Genomic DNA, 23777 nt, shown 5'->3' with positions numbered 1-23777 from the left:
TATTATTGTAAAGCCCCGTTTTATAGCTAATGCATTAAATAATTATCCTTTTCCATATATGGTTGCCTGGTGTAATATTCGATCTTGATGTCCATCGGTATTATGCGCAAAGAGGTTGCATTACCGATGAGCACTAACACAACCATCGATACACGCCAGGTAGCTAGGGATGGTGTTGTTCAGTATTAACGTGCTGTTTTATTATATGCAGTTGGCCGGAGAGAACGGAGGAGGGACGTATGATTACGTGAAGGCGTTAAGACTGGACAGTGGGGACGCTATCGGAAGGTGACTGCGGTTCACGGTGACGCATGAAGTGCGACATGGGTCACCCCGACAAGAAGTTCCACACAGAGTGTACGCGGGACCAACAGAAGACGGCAAGAGGAAGGAGTTTGGTCAGCTCTACAATTGCCTAGGAAGCTGGGGAACAGCTCTGAAGGATGGAGCTGGGGACGACGAGCTTAGGCAGTCGGGGACCTTTCTAGTGGGTCAGACTCAGGGAGCTGCGGCTTTCTGAGGAGGGGAAGGACATATAAGGCCTTGGAGGCGTTGTGTATCCCTAAAAAGCTAAGTACCCTGGCGCTGTTAAAGTATGTGTCTGTGTTCGTGTGATTTGGTGATGCAACATTATTGAGCGCCGGATACGAACAGACTATAGAACCAGGAAGGGTGTTTAGGACTGGAGGGGAAGGACATATAAGGCCTTGGAGGCGTTGTGTATCCCTAAAAGGCTAAGTACCCTGGCGCTGTTAAAGTATGTGTCTGTGTTCGTGTGATTTGGTGGTGCAACATTATTGAGCTCCGGATACGAACAGACTATAGAACCAGGAAGGGTGTTTAGGACTGGAGTTCCAGTATAATTTCATGTGAATTCATGTGTTGTCAATGTGTGTAGTATGTGTATGTGTTACCCGTTAAATGTGTGGATGTTATGTGTATAAATTTGTGTTTATTATATAAAGCTTATAAGTTACATGTGGTTCCTTTAGTCTTTTTATACATAGTGACGTCTGTCTCCACTTGTAATCTTTCTTGGGTGTGCGTTGAGTGAATGAGTTGGGTGTTTGCGTGTGCTCCCAAGATTGCTCAATCTTGAGGGGATAAGCCGTCACGTGTCACAATGTCAGTAGTAAAGTTTTTGGTTCTATAATTAATTACAGATTGCAGGAATGGGTGGAGTTACATAATATTACTGGTGAATACCAGGCTGGATTTAAGAGGTGTTATACTACCACTGATCACATGTTTACTTTGTTAGCTTTCGTACAGAAACAATTTGCCCTTAACCGTAAACTGTATGTCGCTTTCATAGACTTTGAAAAGGCTTTTGATTCTATAAATAGAAACCTGCTTTGGCCTATTTTGTTAAAAAATGGAGTGACGGGAAAACTTCTCAAATGTATAAAGAGTATGTATGAGTCAGTAAAGGTGAGAGTGAGATGTGGATTTAAGTTGACTGAATGTATAAAATGCACATTTGGGGTGAAGCAGGGAGATGTGTGTAGTCCTGTTTTATTTTCATTGTATATTAATGAATTAGCAATTCAGATTATTGAAGTTGGAAAACATGGTGCCATTTTTACGATAGATTATTTTGAGTTGTTTCTACTTTTGTTTGCTGATGATTTGATATTGCTGTCAGAAACTGTGGTTGGTTTACAAAACCAATTAAATAATCTGGACAAGGCAGCTCGTTCTCTCCAGTTGAAAGTAAATATGAGTAAAAGTAATATTGTGGTTTTTAGGAAGGGGGGCTATTTGGCTGCCAGAGAAAGATGGATTTATGAAGGGAATGTTTTACCTGTAGTGAATGCATATAAGTATTTGGGAATACTTTTTTCGACCAGGCTTAGTTTTACGGCTGCCTGCTTAGACCTTGCAAGTAGAGCTAAGCAAGCTTTGTTGTCGATTGCACATAAGTTATACATGATTAATAATACTAGTTTGGATGTTTATCTAAAGCTATTTGATGCACAAGTACAACCTATTACACAATATGGTGCAGAGTTATGGGGCTTAGATAAAGCAGCCATAGAATGTGAAAAGGTTCATTTATTTGCATTGAAAAAGTTTCTGGGTTTAGAAATGCGTACACCAAACGATTTGGTATATGGAGAAACTAACAGATACCCTTTGTACGTAAATTCAATATTGAAATGTATTAAATATTGGTTGAAATTGTTGAGAATGTCTGAGCATAGATTGCCTCATAAATCATATAAAATGCTGTACAGGATGGATGAGAATGGTAAATCGAATTGGGCGTCAAATGTGCGTTGTAAATTGTATCAGTTAGGATATGGTTTTGTGTGGTTGAATCAATTAAGGTGTTGTTGACGAAAACAAGTTTTTGTATGTTTTGAAAGATAGATTAATTGCATGCAGATGGCAAGACTGGGAGTTTCATATTCAAAATAGTGAAAGATTTTCTGTGTATAGAACATTTTGTACTGTTCCTGAGATCAAACCTTACCTTTTGTTCAATATTGACAGACATTTAAGATTCATGATGATAAGGTTTAGGTTAGGGATCTCTGAAATTGCCGTTCACACTCATCGTTACAAAAAAGTTTATGATGTTAATAATTACATGTGTCCCTTTTGTAAAGATAAACTGGAAAATGAAGTCCATTTTGTTCTTGTCTGTCCATACTTCCATAAATTGAGAGAAAAATTCATCCCACTGAAATATTACAGGCAACCAAGTGCTTTTCGACTCAGCCTTCTTTTAGCTTCAACACATGAAAAAACTGTACGTGATTTATGTTTATATTTGTATAAAGCATTTAAGATACGAGAAACACTGTTATCGTAATTTTGTATGTAGATGTATGCATTGATGTATCTGTTATCCACTTTTGAGAAAAATATGCACTGTTTTGAGTCTACTGAATGTAAAAATGATTCAATATTTTTTGCTTTTGCTCACACCCCTTCACTGGGGGCAATGGCCTATGTGAATAAACCATCCGAATCCGAATCCGAATCTCTCTCTCTCTCTCTCTCTCTCTCTCTCTCTCTCTCTCTCTCTCTCTCTCTCTCTCTCTCTCTCTCTCTCTCTCTCTCTCTCTCTCTCAAAGGGTACGGACGTGCCCTGCGAGAGCTGCGGATTTCGATGGAATTTACCTAGTTCAACTGTGCTTTAAGTTCTAAAAATTGCTGTGCAAGGATATAACAGTGCATATGTTCTTCATATGAAAGATATACTTGTGAATTCATTTTTCTTCGAAGATACAAACGTATTTCTTTGTTCTTTTTGTGTGAGTATTCGCGCCCTGGACAACACATGTCATTAATCACTGGCTGGCACTGTTATCTTGTAGCTGTAGACTGGGAGTGCCAGAGATAGGAATGTTCCTGCAGTCCTGTGGAAAGTCACAACTGAATTTGCACTGGTTGAAATCTCACTGTTGCTGGTGAATCTTCTACCAATATAATAGGGACTAGCTGTAAGAAAGGACCATACGGATCTAATGCTATCATCCCTCGCAGATGTGTGTGTACCAGCAGTGGTTAGCATCGCTTCACAGTGTCTTGTGCTTAGTCATGCTTGACTGACATAACCCAAGATTATATTCTGAGTACTAGGTCCCATGTGTGCGTGGAGATAACTGCTTCACTATGTAGTGTGCATTTTTATGCAGCACTCATGTGTTTCAATGGCCCTACGTTACTTGCTCACCTCACAAACATTATTTGACATGTCAGCTGTCACTGCTTTGCGGTGAATCTTAGCATGACACTACAGCCCAGCATTAGTTCGGCAGGGGGATGGGTCCCCACTGTCTGCATCAAAAAAGACCCCAACCAATTAACGTTCGACATCCCGCACAAGCTTATGCCTTTGGCTAGACAAGTACTATACATGCGGTACTGCCATGGCATCGGCCGTCATGAAAACTTTTCTGTGGAATGGATTGATGAGGCAGAAAAACCACTTCGCCGAATATATCTACAGGACAGTGAATCCCTCAACGACATTCCATTCACCCTCCCCTCCCCTGAGTTGTATCGCACTAAAGTGCAGGTGAAGTGTGGACCAAACAAACTTGTGACAATTAGCGTGTTTTATACTACGGGGACAATCCTTGTTCAAGGTACTAAATGCGCGAACTGGCGCGACTCGGAGTTCAGGAACTTGGTGGACTGCATCAATTCCATCACCAAGCATCCTGAACTCGCCACAACTACTCTTAACACACGACTGGCCATCCTCTCCTTGCCAACCGTCGAGCGGTCCAGCAGCGGGGGGCTTGTGTTGCGTGACATTGCGGACACGCCCACTTCCCGCAGACATCGGTCGGTGACAAGGGAGCAACCAACCAGGTCGTGCAGACAGTTGCGAGCAGAGAGTCTAGATCCAACCGCCTCTACAATGGGTCCACATGGCTCCATCCAGCCCCAGTCCCCCCCGTTGTCCCCGCCTCCAGCCTCTCCTGACGTAACTGGTCTTCTCGCCTCACAATCGCCAACTTCCATAGAACATACCCCAGCGACGGCCACTGAGTGTGACAACACAACCAACACTACCTCGCCTCAAGGCCCAGCCTCGCCAGCTGAGTTGAGCGCTACCACGTCGGCGCCCTCACACCGGACTGACCCCGAGTTGATCTCATCGGCTGACCTTGTTAAGGCGACGCAGTCCCCGCCTCCAGCCTCTCCTGAAGTAACCGATCTTCTCTCCTCAACATCGCAAACTTCCATAGAACCTACCCCAGCGACGGCCACTGAGTGTGACAACACAACCAACACTACCTCGCCTCAAGGCCCAGCCTCGCCAGCTGAGTTGAGCGCTACCACGTCGGCGCCCTCACACCGGACTGACCCCGAGTTGACCCCATCGGCTGACCTTGTCAAGGCGACGCAAGAAGTCACAATCGTGTCGGACGGAACAAACGCTGAACACTCCTCTTCTCTGCTCGTGGACCACCCTGAACTTCGTGATGAGTTCATGTCCCTCATCGAGACAGCGAAGGCACAAATAAAAAGCGACCTTAAACACCACATTAACACGAAATGCAATAAATTCAACGACACACTAGCAACCATGAGGAAGGAGATGACTGAGCTGAGCAAGCAAAACCATACACTAAAGTCTCAGCTTGGTGACTTGAAAAGGCAAAACCAAAAGCTAGAGAAAGAGGCTGCAAACAGGAAAGAAAAAACAACAACAACAACAACAACAACAACAACAGAGTCACAAACAGCTGTAGAAGCTATACCCGCTCAAGTCGATGCGGGTGTCGAAACGTTCAACAGGTTTGAAGCGCTGAACGATGAGGTGGAAACAAGTTCAGCTTTACCTAAGAGAGTCACTCAGCCTGTACTACAGAATGGCGCTGACACGAATGAAGAGTCTATCGATATCACACGAGAAAACAAACTGCGTCTATCTGCTGCGAAACTTCAGTCTCCCGACAACTTAAATCCACGGCAGCAGCTGGCAGAGCTCCGAGTAGCTTCTTCAACCACTCGCGTGCTGCTCGGTGACTCGGTGATGAGAACTGTCAGAGAAGAACTCATGTTTCCCGGCAAAGCGTCCCAAAACCTCAGTGTGTCGGGCCTCTGTGTGGACGATTTAACGCACTGGTTGACCAACATTCCACAATCCAAACAGGTTCAACTAGTAATCGTCCACATCGGGGTCAACACTTGCCGACACAACACCATCACAGAGACAGTATGGTCCGGATTGTTCAAGCTCATGAAGAAGGTGTTTCCTGCAGCACGTCTACATGCTTCCTCTCTTGTGCCACCAAAGGGAGAGCACGCTCTAAGCAAGACTGTAGCGACCTCCAATCATTCCCTGGAAAGGGTTTGTGCCAGAGAGTGTGTCTTGTTTACCGACCACACTGACACCTTCCTCACCGCCAGTGGCGCCCCTCGCAAGGCCCTGTACCGGGACGCCCTTCACCCAAGTCGGCAAGGTACCATACGCCTGGCATGCAATCTCAAGTTTGCCGATGTAAAGATTGTGGACAAAGAACAAGATCAACGAGGCCGAGAGAGAAAGGTGACAGAGGGGCCAATCTCACATCGCTACACCGGCCAGCCTGCTGCAACTTCGCAGCGCCGGGGACCTTTGCTGCAGACCCCTCGCGGAACCGGACAGCCGAGTCGCCACCACGACCAGGGACCGGAACTTGTGTTGCGAAACAGTCCAACGCCCTACCCACACCCACCCCCTCACCTAGGGGAGCGAAAGCAGCCGGGCAACACAACCACGACTTCTGCGAAACAGACCAACGATGTCTGCAGACTGCGCCGCTCCGGCGATCAGCAGCACTACAGCCAGTCCCATCAGGCAGTCAGAGAGGGGCCGCCCTACCCTGTGCCTCCATATGTCCAGCAGCACTACAGCCAGTCCCATCAGGCAGTCAGAGAGGGGCCGCCCTACCCTGTGCCTCCATATGTCTGGCAATATGCAGCCCCTTGGTCTCCCCCGCGCCACATGCTTCCTTCACCATTCCCGCTCCAGACACACCATAACACAGTGCCACACCACCGTGCATACGGTCCCATGCTCCCACATCTTCAACAGTGTTCCCCACCCTCCAGCTACCAGGGCTACTACAAGTACAACTCGGATATGTGTACGCTGGTGTAATGTCACGTGGAGTGTATTTCATAGGTGTGACGACTTATTTTTTGGATTACTCTTACATGTGTGTGTGTGTGTGTGTGTGTGTGTGTGTGTGTGTGTGTGTGTGTGTATGTGTGTGTGTGAGCGCATGTGTGTATGAGCGTGTGTGTGTGTGTGTGTGTGTGTTTGTGTGTGCGTGCGGTAAGAGAATGCGAGACAATACAGCATTATTGGTGTCATCTGCCATGATGGTAACACTTTGCATACTTTTATGTACGACTATGCTACTGCACGAACATTTAGTAATTTACCCTTGTGAGGGTGTGAGCATGATTTCGTGGCCTTTATCCTCCTGATTGAACTTCATATTACCTTCGTTTTTACTGTGCTGTGGTTCAGGCTGTCACAGCAACTCTTTCACAAAGAGACGAGAATTACATTCTTTGTCTTGCGTGAGACAGAGACTCGATGTGTGCGTGCTCCTTTATTGTGCGCCTTTAATCGGACAAGCTTTAGTGACAGCAGTGTGTTCGGACGGTCAAGCGATTCGCCCTTTTCTATCGGATTGAAAGTGACTTCTGTTTCTAAGCGACAAGTGTGTCAACATTGACTCTTGTGTCAACTGCTTTGTGTCAGACTTGTTAAGAGTCTATTACACTAGTTCTGTAGTTTTAGTTTGGTTCTTTATCATTATAAACGGTAACAGTACCGTTTTATTTTTATTTTCCTGTTTCCTAATTGTGCTTGTCTGCTTTTCGATTTTCTACTTGCTTATTGTTTGTTTTCGCTGTTTACCTAGTTTGTCGTCGGAAACAGTTCCTTGTCTCTTTACTAGTTAATTTACGCTTGACGTTGTGTTTCGTAAAGTGTCATATATCATTTTGGTTCCATCACTGTTTTGTATCTCTTCATTATTTTGTTGTCTTGCTTACTGGATAATTAGCTGATTCAGTATCAATAAGTATATTGTTTAATCAAACAAACAAACAAACAAAAAACGCCCCAAAACGCTACTTGAGCTTAAATATGAGTAGCTCTCCTACTACATGGCCAACAAAACAGGGTCTCCGTGTTGGGCACCTGAACATTAACCATGCTATAAATAAAATCAATGATATTTCTACAATGCTGTTAAATACTGGAACAAGTTTTCACATTTTTGGGATCACAGAATCAAGATTAACACCTCAGATTTCGGATTCTGACGTTGTTATTCCAGGTTACAGTACGTTACGCAGAGACCCTCAGCAAAGTAGAGAAACTGGTATACTTTTGTACATAAGTGAATCAATTAGTTATACACGAATAATACACCTTGAGAACTTCGTGGAATCTGTGTGGATTGAAGTTAAGTTGAGAGGAGCACCTCCACTCCTCATAGGATTTTGTTATAGAAATCCCGCAGAGCGAGCAAACTGGTCAGATAACTTTACACAGATGTTAGATGCAGTTCTGCTCGAGTCAAAGGAAACAATTCTGTTGGGAGACTTTAATGTTGATTTGCTTAAACAAAACAAGCAGTGGGTTGATATGATTAACCTCTATAATCTTAAACAAATAGTCAACACTCCCACTAGAGTCACATCATCCAGCAGTACTCTGATAGATCATATCTATGTTACTGATCACCATAATATTGTCGAATGTTGTGTTCCAGCCAATGGTTGCAGCGATCATTTTCCTGTCTGTTTAACATGGTCAAGAAAGGGTGTCAAAATTCCTAAAGTTGGTCACAAGACAATAAAATACCGCTCTTTTTCTAAATTTAACGAAGACACCTTTCTACATGAACTTTGGAATTCCCCACTATCTGATACTTACAATTTTACGGATCCGGACGAAGCCCTAACACATTGGCTTAGTGCCTTCAATGACATATACGATAAACATGCTCCGTGGAGAATAAAGAGAGTTAGGCACATTGTAAAACCTAAATGGTTTGATAATGATTTACAACATGCCATTGACCATCGCGATTTTTTAAAGTCGGTTGGCAAGGAAGAGGAATACAGAGAACAGAGAAATAAGGTAAATTCACTTAAACGAACAAAAAAGATAAAATATTTTCGTGACCTAGCATCAAGTTCAAAGCAAAACTCAAAGAATATATGGAAGGCAATAAATGAACTTACGAATAAAAAGGCTGCCAGTCATCCGAGTTGTATCAAGGACATATCTCCCGATGATTTAAACACACATTTTTCCAAAATTGCTGAAAATGTGATTAAAAATGACAAGTCCAAATTAAATGATTTGAAAGTTTTAGAAGAATTTTGCAAATCAAAACAAATTTCATGTCAAGCAAAAATTCCCCTTCTTACAGTACCTGAAGTTTTTCACGCACTTACACACCTCAAGCAAACAGGCACCCGGGGGCTCGATGGGCTTGATGGTAGGATTCTTAAATTGTCAGCCCCCGTAATTTCTGAAACACTTACCTACATTTACAATCTCTGTTTAGACAAAAAATATTTTCCAGTCACCCTGAAACAGGCTAAAGTCATTCCTCTGTTTAAATCAGGTGACAAAAGAGACCCCTCAAATTATAGGCCAATTTCCATTTTGTCTGTGTTATCAAAACCACTGGAAAAGCATATCAACAAACACATCCTAACACATTTCAACCAAAACAACTTATTCCATCCTAAACAATCAGGATTTAGAGCTAAGCATTCCTGCCACACTGCCTTAATCTCTCTTGTTGATCAGTGGTTGGACAAAATAAACGATAATGAATTCTGTGGTGCCATTTTCGTAGACTTTGCAAAAGCCTTTGATGTAATTGATCACACATTATTGCTTAGAAAATTCGGTTTGTATGGCGTCGGATATGATACTATCAATCTTGTTAGTTCATTCCTCTCTGACAGACAACAGACAGTTCTTACAAACACTAGAGCATCGAGCATGCAAGCTGTAGATTACGGTGTACCACAAGGATCGGTATTAGGACCTCTGCTCTTCTCAATATATGTTAATGACCTCCCCCTTTATATTCAACATTTATGTGAACTTTTTGCAGATGATACCACAATTCACTCCAGTAACAAAAATTTAACTCGCTTATCAGAATCCCTCCAAGGAAGTCTAAACCAGCTGACAGAATGGACTGACCTAAATCACATGTCTCTTAACCCAAAGAAAACCAAATATATGATAATTACAACTAGACAAAAACGACAGAATTTTACCTCAACTGGTCCCGATTTAATGATTGGCGGCAATATAGTGGAAAAAGTCGACCATCACAAAGTTCTAGGTGTCCACATCGATAACAACCTGTCTTGGTCAACTCACATTGAACAACTTAGTAAATTAGTGTCAAAGAAAGTGTACCTCTTATCTAGAATTAAACACTTCCTTAATTGTCAAGCCAGGAAGTTATTTTTCACTGCTCATATTCAGTCTCTTATTGATTACGCATCCACTCTATGGGACTCTGCAAGTGATAATTCCCTAAAGCTACTCAGCAGATTACACAAAAGAGCGCTAAAAGTAGTATTACTCAAACAGACTACTCTCACCGACTCAGACTACATCAACATAGGGGTCCTACCTCTAAAGTCAAGAATGAATTACAACAAAGGAATAATGATGCATAAAATTATGACAGAAAATGCACCCGAAACCATTTGCTCAAAGTTCTCCTTGAAGAATTCGCACCACTTTATAAAACTAAACACTCCTCTTCCTAGGATAGACCTATTTAAATCAAGTCTTGTTTATTCAGGAAGCAGCCTCTGGAACGCTCTTCCGGACGCCCTGCGGCAATCCACCAACACGGATTCTTTTAGAACCAAATATTCTTTCCATTTAATGAACTCTATGAACAAATAAACTTGATTGGTTGGTATGTTTTCTTTGTATACAGTTGTTCATTATCGGAATTATGGTTTATTGTGACAAAATCACGAAGATTTGGCTCTGTAATACATTGTTTTGCTGAGCTAATGTATTGTTGGGTTACTTTCCGTTTATCTTCATTGCTTTACACCCAATTTTGAACACTACCTTATGATCTACAATGCTTCTACATAATGCGCTTCATGTACATAAACTTATATGTTCTACCATTAATGTTTTTATTGTAACCTTTTTATAGTCATAGTTATAGTAAAATAGTTTAGTCCCTCTTTAGGGCGAGGGCCAGATGCAAAAAAGCATATCTATGCTTATTCTTGTCACCCTCGAAAAATAAAGATTTGTCATTGTCATTGTCATTGTCATTGTCTCTCTCCCCCTCTCTCTCTCTCTCTCTTTCTCTCTATCGGAGGAGGAGGTCAATGTGTTACCTTTACATCCGTTATGCCTTTGACCGAAATATTCTGCTGTCAATCACCCCACCCCCCTCCCCACCTCGATCCCCTCTGCCAAAATGGAATGAATGGACTATTCCATGAGCACGCTAACACATATAAAGTATCCATCTCAAGTTTTCTTTAAAAGAGCTATATTGTTTTTCTACTGATGGACGAATAAAACAAACAAAAATGTCCCGCAGTGGGGCACTGCGGTTATGAAATTAAAGGCCCCTCCTGTTTTTGGAACCGCAGGAGCTTTCTAGTTTGCTGTAAGGTAGATTTTTGGTTCCTCTTTCCTGTCATGCTCTCTTTTTCTTCATGAATTCTTTTTTTTCTGCCTTCTTGCTCATTCACCTGTATTTTTTCCAAAAAATCTCTTCTCTTGCCGCTTGTCTCGCGATGGACACAAGTAATGGGTTAGTGCATTTGTAAACAGGAATCGCTTGACAAGTGGCCCCCTTCATCCCCCCCTTCCTCGTCCTGATATGGCTCTACGTAGTCGGCTGGACGTTAAGCAACAAATAAACAAACAAACAAACAAAAATGTATGTCTGCACACAGGAGCTGAGAGGGAGTTACAATAAAAAAAACGCTGGCGCTGGACCCGAGTACTCTTCAGACTGGCTCGCTCCCCCAGTATGAAAGTTTTTGTCTTGTGCACGTGGATTTAAAAATATATATATATATATATATTTATTTTACACAATTAAAAAAATTATTAGAGTAAAATAAAACATTAAAACGTTCATAATAAACAATAGTAAACAAGAATTTAAAAAAAATAAAATAAAATAAAAAAAATAGACCGCCCATGCCGGGAATCGAACCCGGATCACTTGGATTTAAAAAAAAATAAATAAATAAATAAATTATTTATTTATTTTACACAATTAAAAAAATTATTAGAGTAAAATAAAACATTAAAACGTTCATAATAAACAATAGTAAACAAGAATTTTAAAAAAAATTAAAAAAAAATAGACCGCCCATGCCGGGAATCGATCACTTTGGCCATAGGCGGACGTGATTCGCACCAGCTAGCTGGCTGTTCCATTAGCTGCACGGCAGTTGTACTCCCACCGCAAAACCTCCCCCCGTTAAGAGTCGTTTTGGTGGAATATTTCGCATTTAGGTCCCAGGTAACATTATGAAGTTTTAATACGATCAATCGGACCTATTATCAAGTTAGTGTATCAACTTTTGAACGAACTGCGCCCAGTAGTTTCCCAGCAATAAGCTGTTAAGTCCAGACAGACAGACAGACAGACAGATACACACACACACTTAAAGTCTGCTGGACCCTAGTACTGCGTACTCGGGGATACTCCCACTCGAACAGACTCACCCATGCAACACACCCATGCAACACGCCCATGCAACACACCCATGCACGCACACCCATGCACGCAATCGTCAACTCACTAATACCGCTCTTTGTTTGCAGGTTTTCCAGAGAAGACAGGACGCTTCAGTGGACTTTAACCAGAACTGGACGGAATATCGCAATGGGTTTGGTGACCTGGAGGGCAGCTTCTGGCTAGGTTCGTTATAACATTATACAAATGAATTAAAATCAACTTGTAAAATAACTATGTTCTGCAAAAGTAAAGCGTGTTTGAAAAACTAATTTTGTTTCGTTTTGGTATACCAGCATGTGCATGTACAGGTTAAGGAAAACTCATGTCAAAAAGTAAAGCATCCATCATATTCAATCTTAACCAAAATATATTAAAATTCATTACAATTTGTAATGAATCCATTGAATAACTTGATTTATCTGTAAAGCATTGTCGACCACTTGTCAACACTTACGCATTCGAGAGAGAAAATGCACTGGCAGCTAGACGTAGCTAAAGTTCTTGCTCCAAAGACATCGTAATTGTCGCAGGCGTTGTCTAGATGCTCCCATCTTTCCTCTGTGAAGCTGTCAAATGCTTTTAATAGTTTTAAGTTTTGACTGAATGTTTTAACTTCGACGGGGAATAGAGACGAGAGTGATGGTGTCTGTGTGTATGCGTAGAGCGTTTTCGAGAAAAATACTGGACCCACCTTCGCGATTATTGTTTAAAGCACGTCCATATGTTATAACAATTAATATGAGAGGAGAGGAATTTGCAAATGTTTTAATGCAGAAAATGGATAACCCGTTTTGGACCGATGCATTTAAACATTATAAGAAATTACATGGAAAATGTGACCCTACAACCTTCAACGATTTTGTATCAGAATGTTTACATTATAATGTTAATATTCGCAGAGATAAAGAGACAGTGTACATTAAAAACTGGATTCACAATAGAATTGTTCAGATTGGTCATATTTTGTGACAAAATGGATATTTATCCTATAATGCGTTTAAAATTAAATATCCAAATGCGCGAGGAGATTCTTTTATTATATAAAGGTGTAATCCAGGCTGTTAAAAAATATCAGAGAAAAATCGGTTTAGAATTAGATAAACATTTTATTATGACAGAGCCTATTGTGTGGAAATGTATTTGTAAAGGTAAGACACAACTTATTTACCAACAATTGACTGAACATGTTACGGTCCCAAAATGTATCGAAAAATGGTCTAAATCTTTAAACTGTTTGTTAGATAAGAAGGTTATTTTTCAACATGTTTTTAAAACAACAAAAAGATACTTGTCTGAGATGGTTCCAGTACCGATTATTGTGCAGAATTTTGCCGACAGAACGGTTTCTATTTTTGCGAAAAATTGTGGATACGTCGTTGAGTACATTTTGCGGTAGAAATGAAGAAACCCTTTTACATATGTTTTGGGAGTGTGATAAAGTGCAGAATTTTTGGATAGAATTTGTAAATTGGTTAAAGGCAAACTGCACCCAGGCATTGTGACAATTTAAAAGTTTCTAAAGAACTGTTTTTTGTTTTAGTTGCGAACAATGTAGTCACCGATAAAGTTTTTGATGTGCCAGTAATTTGTGCCAAACACCACGTATATATTTCCTAAACGAACAAAAAGATCCCTCATTTTCAGACATTTAGTAGAAATCTTAAGCAAAGATTTGTTTGTGAAAAGTATAATAACACATCAGATAAATTTTTACAAGGATTGGTGCTTATATATATATGCATGTTTTGATGTAACCCTTTGGTTCTGTTTTTTTTACATTTTTTAACGTATTTTTGATACCCACCCACCCCATATGTGTTGTAATTGTCCAAGTGTGTTCTGTTTTATGTTTGTGTCCCCTTGTGTAGGTGATGTCCTGTAATGTACAGCATAAACATGTAAAAAAAAAAAAAATCCATCAGAAGAGATTAATAATTAAAACAAATATAAAGAAATCTAGGTCAGCCCAATAATAACCGTTAGCGGACGAAGAAATGACAAATAATCACGTGATGAATCATTGTGTGTGTGTATGTGTGTGTATGTGTAAGTGTGTGTGTGTGTGTGTGTGTGTGCGTGTGTGTGTGTGTGTGTGTGTTTGTGTATTTTGTGTGTGTGTGTGTGTGTGTGTGTGTGTGTGTGTGTTTTCACGGTACAGGACTGGACAAGCTGCACAAGCTGACCACCTCACAGAGGGACGAGTTGCGTGTGGACCTGCACCTGTGGGACGGAACCAAAGCGAATCGGAATGCAAGATACAGCGGCTTTTACGTGGAAGACGTCTCTCACAACTTCACTCTGCGCCTTGACAAATTCACTGGAGGAAACGCTGGTACGTGCCCTGAAAGGATACTGCTCAAGACACAAAACGCGTTGCATTTGGGAAGCACACATGTCTATGTTTGTCCCTGTCTGTTTGTCTGTCTGCCTGTCTGTATCCTTCTATCTGTCTATCTGTCTGTCTTTCTGTCGATCTGTCTGTCTTTCTCTCTCTTTCTCTGTCTCTTTCTCCGCCTCTCTATCTCTCTTTGTGTAACGTGTACAAATGTCTAATGTGCCTTGTTCTATTCCTACCTGACACACGTTTTCATGAAATACAAGTGACTCTCAACCGGCCTCCGTAGCGCAGTGATTAGTGCATCGGACTGCGGGCCGGGAGGTCGTGGTTCAAATCCCATAAGGACAGTGGGTTTTTCGAGCTTCGGCCGCCCAGAGTGGAAGTGATGTGGTTCTAATGGGAAGGCTGGGACCACACGCACGTATGCACCCACACGAGCAAGCACACGCACGCACACACCCACGTACACACACATACACACATACACACACACACACACACACACACAAACACACACACACACTGACCACCCTATGACTGTCCATCCCCAGGCGACAGCCTGAGTGCCCACCGTGGTATGCAGTTCTCCACCAAGGACAGGGACAACGACAGAGTAGGCTATAGCTGTGCACGGTATTACGGGGCCGCCTGGTGGTTCAGGTCCTGCCACACCTCCAACCTGAACGGTAAATACATGAACAGCAGCAGTGGTCCGAATCGGAACGGGCTGGTCTGGGGGTCCCTCAAAGCTTTCACCTACTCCATGAAGTTCACCGAGATGAAGATCAGGCCGATCTAGTGCGACACTGTGAGCAGCCTACTTCTGTATTACTATCTTCAAAGCAAAATAAGTAATCACTAAACGCAAAGACACGGTTTTATGATTTCTTTCTTAAACAATGGATGCATGTGCCTTTTGCCTAATTTCTGTTATCTGTTTTACTGTCAGTTAAGAAAATCTTTTTTCCCGCTTTGAACCAGATGATTACCCACCCACCGCCACCCTTCCCTGTTACCAAACCTTACAGAGAATAAATGTATTCTTTTTCTATCTAAAAATCAGTTTGTCTCGTGGACTGCAATACTCAAACTAACCATATTGTAGTATTAGAGAACGGGAACGCAGAAGAAGAAGAAGAAGAAGAAGAAGAAGAAGAAGAAGAAGAAGAAGAAAAAAAAATGTTTGGTCTGCCGACTGTTTCTATCAGATATCGCTCGTACCAGGTGCATTTTGCACATCACTATCAAGCTACGGCCTTTATTATATTAACAATTGTACATTGTGTTGTCGCTGTTATCTCTTTTATATTCAAGCGTTCAAGTGTAGATGTCGGGTTGTTCTGCTTTGCAAATTTAACAAGTAAAGCAATGTTTGATGGTTGGTTTTGTTTCTAATGTTGGCAATTAAACATTTCCTAATTTGGAAAAAAGCAATCATGGCTATGATGTGACAATCTATGTATTTGTAAGAATGTGTGCTCGTCCGGAAACGTGTTTGCGTGTGTGTATGTGTGTGTGTGTGTGTGTGTGTGTGTGTGTGTGTGTGTGCGTGCATGTGTTAAAATGTGTGTGTGTGTGTGTGTGTGTGTGTGTGTGTTTGATTGTTTGTTTGTTTGTTTGTCTGTGAAATGATTTTTTTTTTACAATGGACTTGGAATGTTGCAAGCAGAAAGCTTTTATAACATTTGAAAATGACCTGAAGCTGCATTTGCAAAAAACAACATCAAAGAAACAAAAACAAAAACAAAGAAACAAACAAGCAAAAAACAACATGCAAAGGCACAACTCCGAAAAGAACCCCCTAAAACAGACAGACAGGTCAATTTAATAAAACAAAAAGCAGGCATGCAGGCAGACAGACTTGCAAGAGATAGACAAAATAGAGACAGGCAGGCAGATAGAGACAGGCAGACCGACAGGCAGACATATAGGCAGAGAGACATGCAGGCAGGCAGACAGGCAGGCAGACAGACTTGCAGGAAGATAAAGACAGACAGGCAGAAAGAGACAGTCAGGCAGACAGAACAAGACAGGCAGACAGACAGACAGAACAAGACAGGCAGACAGAACAATTTAGTAACATAAGCTCGTGGGAAAAGCCCAAAGGGCGCATGTATCACCGTGCTTCGGCTGCAACCATTGTTGATATCTGTTTGTCGATAATGCACTGGTGAAAAGGCTGAATTTTGCAAATGCCGCTGACTATAAAAATCCGAATGTTGCATTGGGCCAATTCTGCTGATTTCAACATTTATTTATCTATTTATTTATTTATTTACGAGGATTTATATCGCGCACGTATCTCACCACACAAGGCGACTCAAGGCGCATGTTACCTATTAATACCGTGTGATTGATATATAGGGGAGACCGGGGCTAGTCCGCCCCCGGGGCACATCCGTCTTTGTCTGTTTATTCTTACGTTTGCCACCTTTTAGTCTTTCACACCATGTGAGAATGGTGTCCCTACTTCCCGCCATATCCTGCAGAAGTTCTGAGGTTGCGCGCCCATATATCGTGAGTACAGATCACAAAAAGTGTTTTTCTTCATTTTTGTAACATGAATGCATAGCAGTTGACTTAGGTTTTGATGCATTACCTCTGAGAACAAATACTTAGTCTTGGTGTCGAGTAAAAGTGCGTTAATTAAGGTCGAGTTCTGACGAAAGTTTTGCTTCTTCCTTCCCATGTTGTGCTCGCTATCTGGCACTAGAGTTGCCTGCCCGTGCGGGGGCAAGTCCGCCTATTTGTCATGGGGCAAGTCCGCCATGAAGAATGTGCAGGTGTGGGGAACAGTCCAGTTTACATCTGCCACAACTGTGACTCTGATGGTGACTCCATCTATTCTCGATGGTAAAGATTGCAGATTCATGTCTAAAAAAGACTGACGCCGATTTGTGTTACATTCTTTCGACATTCTTTTGTATTTTGTCATTGGCATTTTTGAACCTAAATATTGAAGGGAATTAAAAAAAGCTTTCCCACTGATCGGGTGCTTGTTTGACTGACTGTGTGTGCGTGCGTGCGTGTGTGAAAAAGCTTGCCCACTACTAGTCTTGTACCTACTATGGGATGAGAGCGGCGGACTTGCCCCACCCTGTAGGCGGACTTACCCCGACATGGGGCAAGTTCGCCTACGTTAGGGTAGGTCTACTTAAAGCAGTATGAACAACAAATGTTCATGCGCACATAAAAACTGTCTGCACATTGATATCAGCTACACATTTGTCTTGATGTAAAATAAAAAATCAGTCTTCTAGTTCATCAAACTCGCCAGTTATGCTACCAAAAGCATAAAAGTAGGCGGACTAGCCCCGGTCTCCCCTACCTAAATCTCTTGCAGGAAGACAACAAGCGAAATGAGTCAGTGTCACGGGAGCTACGTTGTTTTTCGCAAGCGTCTTGATTCTACTCCGACCCGAGGCTTGCAATGGCAGACAGGTCTCTCCCGACTTCAGCGAGTTCATGTCCATGGGGCTTTTGCGACAACCAAGCCCAGTTCCAGGAAGACGTAGCCATGGGCTTGCCCACAACCAGCGCCATTGTCGTCTGGCGCTGTCAGTCACGCCCCAAGACATCCCATTCCTGTTCGAACGCAGGAACTTCCACTTGCTAGAGGTCATGGGCGACGACCTGAGTAAACTCATCCCGACATCCGCCAGAGAATCTACAGCTTCTGGATCAACCCTCTCACTCTGAAGTGTTACAAGCTGAAGAACGAGTCCAGGTTCATCGCCGCTGAAGACTATGATCCTGCTTTCTTGGACTTGTCCCCTGGTGACGTCACTCATCACCAGGGCTGTGACGTCTACTGGTACAAAGCTGACGTCATACCATCGGCGCGTTTCGAGTCGTGGATGAAGCCGACGTGCTATGCTGACATTAAAGGAGATAAAGTCAGTGCTGATGTATATTACTTACTCAGGAGTCTTCTTCGTCTTCTGAATGTATTACTACCCCGTATATTAGGTGGTGTATAGGTTTCACTTTGTTTGTTTGTCTGTTTGTCTGTTAGTTTGTCCTTCTTTTCCCACATAGATCTCTTGTGTTTATTGGTCGATTGAGCTTAGATTTGGTGTGTTGCATTGAAGTTGGTTACTCACGGTCGTAGCAAAAAAAATAGGTTCCTACCTTTAGCAAAAGAGGAGATGCATATAATTAGCTTTACACACCTACACACAGCCAGTGAGCAAATTAATCGGATGACTTTACGACGGTTTTCATGCTCAGGACGTGCGTTTGAACCAAACATTTGACGTCAGAACATGCAGTTAGCATTTTAGTATTCCTTGCCAGCTAGTGAATTCTTTATTCAGCAAGCATGGGTGTGTACACTTGTGTGATAACAAGTTGTGTAATACCTTTCAGCTGTTTTCAAAGACGTTTTCAATTGAGATTTACGCCCACGTCTTGACTTGAATCCCCGTAATGCGTCCACAGTTTGCTCTCTCACCCACTGTCTGTCTGTCTGTCTGTCTGTCTGTCTGTCTGTCTCTCTCAACCCGCCAGTCTATGTTGCAGGTATTGATAATGGACACCAACAACTGGACCTCCTCTTACCTGACAGTCTTTGAACACTGGTTCGCCAGCAATGGAACACGGCCGATGGGGTTACCTTCCCCTCACAACCTGACCAAGCTAACCACTGGGGCCCCTTGGAGGTCCCGCCCGTCAAGCGTTCGGATGGGTTTTTTCTTGTTGAATGTGTTAATTTGTCTTTTATTATGTGACATCTGTGTCATTTTCTAGCTTTTTGAGAAATCTACTGGTACTCCAATCCAATATTCATCCGCATCATTCACTCTTTTCTTTTTCATTGAAAATTTAGATTTACATGTTTTAATTTTTTTCAAAATTTAGATTTGCAGATATCACACTTAAAAAAAAGGCTTTAAAGAATCAATGAGATGAATTAATGGACATGTATACAAAGGGACAACAAAATATGTCCTTTATTCAGAGGTGTTCTCTCATTGGAGGGCCCTCACAACAAGGTTATTGTTCTTTCTTTCTTTATTTGGTGTTTAACGTCGTTTTCAACCGTTCAAGGTTATATCGCGACGGGGAAAGGGGGGGGATGGGATAGAGCCACTTGTTAATTGTTTCTTGTTCACAAAAGCACTAATCAAAACATTGCTCCAGGGGCTTGCAACGTAGTACAATATATGACCTTACTGGGAGAATGCAAGTTTCCAGTACGAAGGACTTAACATTTCTTACATACTGCTAAGGTTATTGTTACCCCATTACCAATTTAGTGACTACTACATGAAAACAGATTCAAACTTGTTTGCAACATCTGCAAAGATGAAGTAAATCAATCTGGTGTCAGAAATTAACATAAATCCAAAGCATTTTGCTTTTGAACTTAAGTTTACTGTGAAGATGTTGGTTAAAATGAATATTCTGCAAGCAAGCAACAACTTTTTCCATTCAATACACAAAGAAGAATTCAAGAGAACAAGAAAATCAGTGAATCGAATTCTTTTTATTCTTGTCATTTTGTAACAAGGTTTGCATGAACTGCATGATCATACAACTGTGGTTTACATCCAATCTGTGTAACAATAAATTGATGAAATGTTTCTCTGGATTCAAGTCATTTGTTACCAGACCCCCCTGTTATGATATTACGTCATTATTGTGATGACGTCGAGTGGCCATCATATGGCGCGAAACTGATAACCACGTGATCGCGCACCACTCTTGGAAGTCGCCATCTTTCTGTTAGGTTCTCTTCAGTTCTGGAGTTAGTTCATGATGTTACAAGAGTTAAATAAATATTCGTCCACAGTTAACGCCTTGAGTCATTGTGAGTGAACGTAACTCAAACTCTCTCTCTCTCTCTCTCTCTCTCTTTCTCTCTCTCTCTCTTTCTCTCTCTCTCTCTCTCTTTCTCTCTCTCTCTCTCTCTTTCTCTCTCTCTCTCTCTCTTTCTCTCTCTCTCTCTCTCTTTCTCTCTCTCTCTCTCTCTCTCTCTCTCTCTCTCTCCCTCTCTCTCTCTCTCTCTCTCTCTCTCTCTCTCTCTCTCTCTCTCTCTCTCTCTCTCTCTCTCTCTCTCTCTCTCTCTCTCTCTCTCTCTCTCTCTCTCTCTCTCTCTCTCTCTCTCTCTCTCTCTCTCTCTCTCTCTCTCTCTCTCTCTCTCTCTCTCTCTCTCAGGAACACACACTATTTTCCAATCAGAGCTACATGTTTTCTTTTTCTTCTCATTCTTAGAAATTTGCACACTAGCACAACCTCTGCCATGATATTATGCATTACAATTACATACATGTACACCAAAGCGGTAATTGCACCAAAGACTATACATGTACTTTGTACATACGTGTACATACTTCCCCCTTACATTCACAATTGACGAGGGGTTTGTTACAAATATTTTCAAAACCAAGCATAAAAAGAAGAAAAATGCAGAAACACCACTCGCAATTTTGTTCAAAGTTGTGCATAAAGTTGTCAAAAATAAAGCTTTAAAAAATCTACTGATAAGCGTAAAAACTCATGCCTGAACATTTCTACTTTTCTAAAATTAGTGAAGCAAATTTTCTGGTACTGTTGAAATATGAAAGAAAATTAATTCCTTTTTTTATTTATTTTTTGAATGATTCCTGTTAAATCAAACCATAGAAACCCGTAGTCATTAGCTACATCTTGTTAATTGCTTTTAAATTGTCTTAGTATTGTTAACGGAGAATATTGTGATTTTATTCTAGAGTACCAGATATGATACGCAGTCACACATGCACACAAACACACACTCTGCAGAAAGTGAACCTTGCATTTTTTGGCAACATTGCAGGATTTCGATAAATATATACACAGCATTTGTATCATATATTAATAACTGAAATATCCATTGATCAGACCAGCTCCTTCTCATGAGACATGCATGCATGGGCCTGTATGGCTCATAACATTTCCAGGTCTCTTTCACCTCCAAATAAATCTAATCCAGTCTGAATCCAAAACTTCTGGAAGAAAAAAAAGTTTGTTCAAACATTTTCCATATGATGGATTGTCACATAACTTGTTTTATCCTACATACGTGAGAGGGACACTCGTGAGATAATAATCGTTCAGATCACACGTGTGTATATCATGTAAATGAGGTCATGTCAAGCAAGTCTGGCAGGGACCTGTTTTTCCACTGCTTATGATGCCAAAGTCACCGAGACAAACGTCATTATAGAAGAAAAAAATTGTGCTCGCTAATTACCCTCGACGAATGTTTAGAACTAACACGTCACGCCACACTTTCAGAGTGACGTTTATTTACTTTGACATGATAGATTGCACGAGGCTTTAGAAGAGATCGAAGTTCCAAAACAAGCGTCTTCAATTTAGCTGCCTCCATTGCAGGACATTTTCAGTAAAATACACCGTAAGCACTGTATGTAGGATAAACAGAATACTACATGGCTTGCTGTTTCGAACCAGATTTATACTCGTTGCTTTTTTAAATAGTGAACAGCTCGCTTTCGCTCGCAGTTCAATATTTAAAAAAACAACTCGTGTAAATCTGGTACGACACAGCAAGCCATGTAGTATTCTCTATATCTAAATTGAACATAAATCTGCTGCAAAATAATTGGTTTAGATCAGGCTGTACATTTCTTGGCATCAGATGGTGTTTATATGGGATCACTGAAGTCAACAACTTCATTTTTGTGCTATTTCTGATGAAAAGAGAAGTCAATGACATGATTCTGATGAAAAATGTCATGCATAAGAACAGAACATCTGAAGTTTTTCACACAAAAAGTTGGATATCTTGGATCGTTCCAGTTGATACTCGTTTTGGCAAATAGAAAACACAGGTTCCCCAAGTCTCGCTTCACCATTTTCTTTGCCAAACGGTGGAATGAGATTTACTCTGACCTGAGACTATGTACGTTGACTTTAAACAGAAGGTAAGATCATAAAGAACAGAATAACTAAAATATCCGCCTCTTGCACAGGCTGACAGCCTTTCACTTTTCACGATTCTATGGCACACACTTTGCAAATTCAGAGCCTGACACTCAGATTTATGAGACACATCAATAGGCTGGTGGGACCGTCATCTGATTAGCAATAAATCAATATCGCAGTTCTTGCGGAAGCACCCTTTCAAAATTGCATTGTTGCTGTAAACGTATAGCCGACATTTACAGTTGTCAGTCTCTCAACAGGAATATTTCCGGTGGTCTTTGACTGAGAGCCATCAGTGTAATGCCCAATAGTGTACTGAGTAACATCCCGCCACAGTCAAACAGATTCCGTCACCCGCCTAAATTCTAAAAGAAAGCATAGGCCAATACTGCTATCAAATCAGCTAGCTAAACCCATGCCGCTAGCCACATCTACAGCATAGCAAACGCAGCAGACTAATGTCAACCTCTTCCAATACATTCTGTTACCAGACTAAACTCAGCAAGCAGAGAAGTGTAAGCTCCCTCCTTTCTTTCTTTATTTGGTGTTTAACGTTGTTTTCAACCATTCAAGGTTATATCGCGACGGAGGGAAAGGGGGAGATGGGATAGAGCCACTTGTCAATTGTTTCTTGTTCACAAAAGCACTGATCAAAAATTTGCTCCAGGGGCTTGCAACGAAGTACAATATATTACCTTACTGGGAGAATGCAAGTTTCCAGTACAAAGGACTTAACATTTCTTACATACTGCTTGACTAAAATCTTTACAAACATTGACTATATTCTATACAAGAAACACTTAACAAGGGTAAAAGGAGAAACAGAATCCGTTAGTCGCCTCTTACGACATGCTAGGGAGCATCGGGTAAATTCTTTCTCGTCCCAACCAATATGGGACTCCCCCTAACCCGCGGGGGGCAAGCTCCCTCCTAAAATTCAGCAAGCAAAACCTTTGCTATTAGCAAACATCCACAGCATATTTACCAAACTGCAGTCTAAGGTCAACCATCTCATATGCAGTCAGTTCTCATGTAATTGTCATTACATAATGCCGACAGTATGCTATAGCTGAATCTACACTTTTGCCATTTTGAACCGATACCTCATGATTACTGTGAGCAGGTAGGACTTCATCAACCATCACCCCCAACACAACAAAAACAAAGTTAAGCATGCGGTAATGAAAAAAAATCAAAAGAATTAACCTTGCAACCCCCCCAGGCACATTTTGCAAATCTTGCAATCTGCAAAAATGCTAAAAATCTGCCAATTGGAGGAAAAA

The 23777-nt window shown here is 41.5% G+C and overlaps 2 protein-coding genes across 2 annotated transcripts in view; both read left to right on the top strand.

Moving 5' to 3' along the window:
• LOC138946126 (fibrinogen C domain-containing protein 1-like) overlaps nt 1–15981 on the top strand; it is a 29148-nt gene extending 13167 nt beyond the window's left edge. The window contains exons 6-8 of the mRNA XM_070317631.1: nt 12332–12428; nt 14404–14577; nt 15135–15981. Of these exons, the coding sequence (XP_070173732.1) occupies nt 12332–12428; nt 14404–14577; nt 15135–15382 (519 nt within the window). The 3' untranslated portion in view covers nt 15383–15981. The remainder of the gene's footprint in view (nt 1–12331; nt 12429–14403; nt 14578–15134) is intronic.
• Nucleotides 15982–17914: 1933 nt separating this feature from the next.
• Nucleotides 17915–19654, top strand: LOC138946125 (uncharacterized). Its single transcript, XM_070317630.1, has 2 exons — nt 17915–18273; nt 19012–19654. The coding sequence occupies exons 1-2, from the start codon at nt 18049–18051 to the stop codon at nt 19330–19332; spliced, it is 546 nt and encodes a 181-aa protein (XP_070173731.1). The 5' UTR covers nt 17915–18048; the 3' UTR covers nt 19333–19654.
• The last annotated feature ends 4123 nt before the right edge of the window (nt 19655–23777 follow it).

Source organism: Littorina saxatilis, linkage group LG13, assembly GCF_037325665.1.
Source record: "Littorina saxatilis isolate snail1 linkage group LG13, US_GU_Lsax_2.0, whole genome shotgun sequence".
Taxonomy (NCBI): Eukaryota; Metazoa; Mollusca; class Gastropoda; order Littorinimorpha; family Littorinidae; genus Littorina; species Littorina saxatilis.
Note: the sequence above shows the minus strand (reverse complement) of the source record. Positions and strands in the feature narration are given on the sequence as shown.

Bases quoted from the DNA above. Each gene is read 5' to 3' on its own strand.
- LOC138946125 (XM_070317630.1), top strand. From the start codon at position 18,049: ATGTCCATGGGGCTTTTGCGACAACCAAGCCCAGTTCCAGGAAGACGT. The intron at 18,274-19,011 runs TCACTCTGAAGT...TGAATCCCCGTA, and splicing joins CAGCTTCTGGATCAACCCTC to ATGCGTCCACAGTTTGCTCT.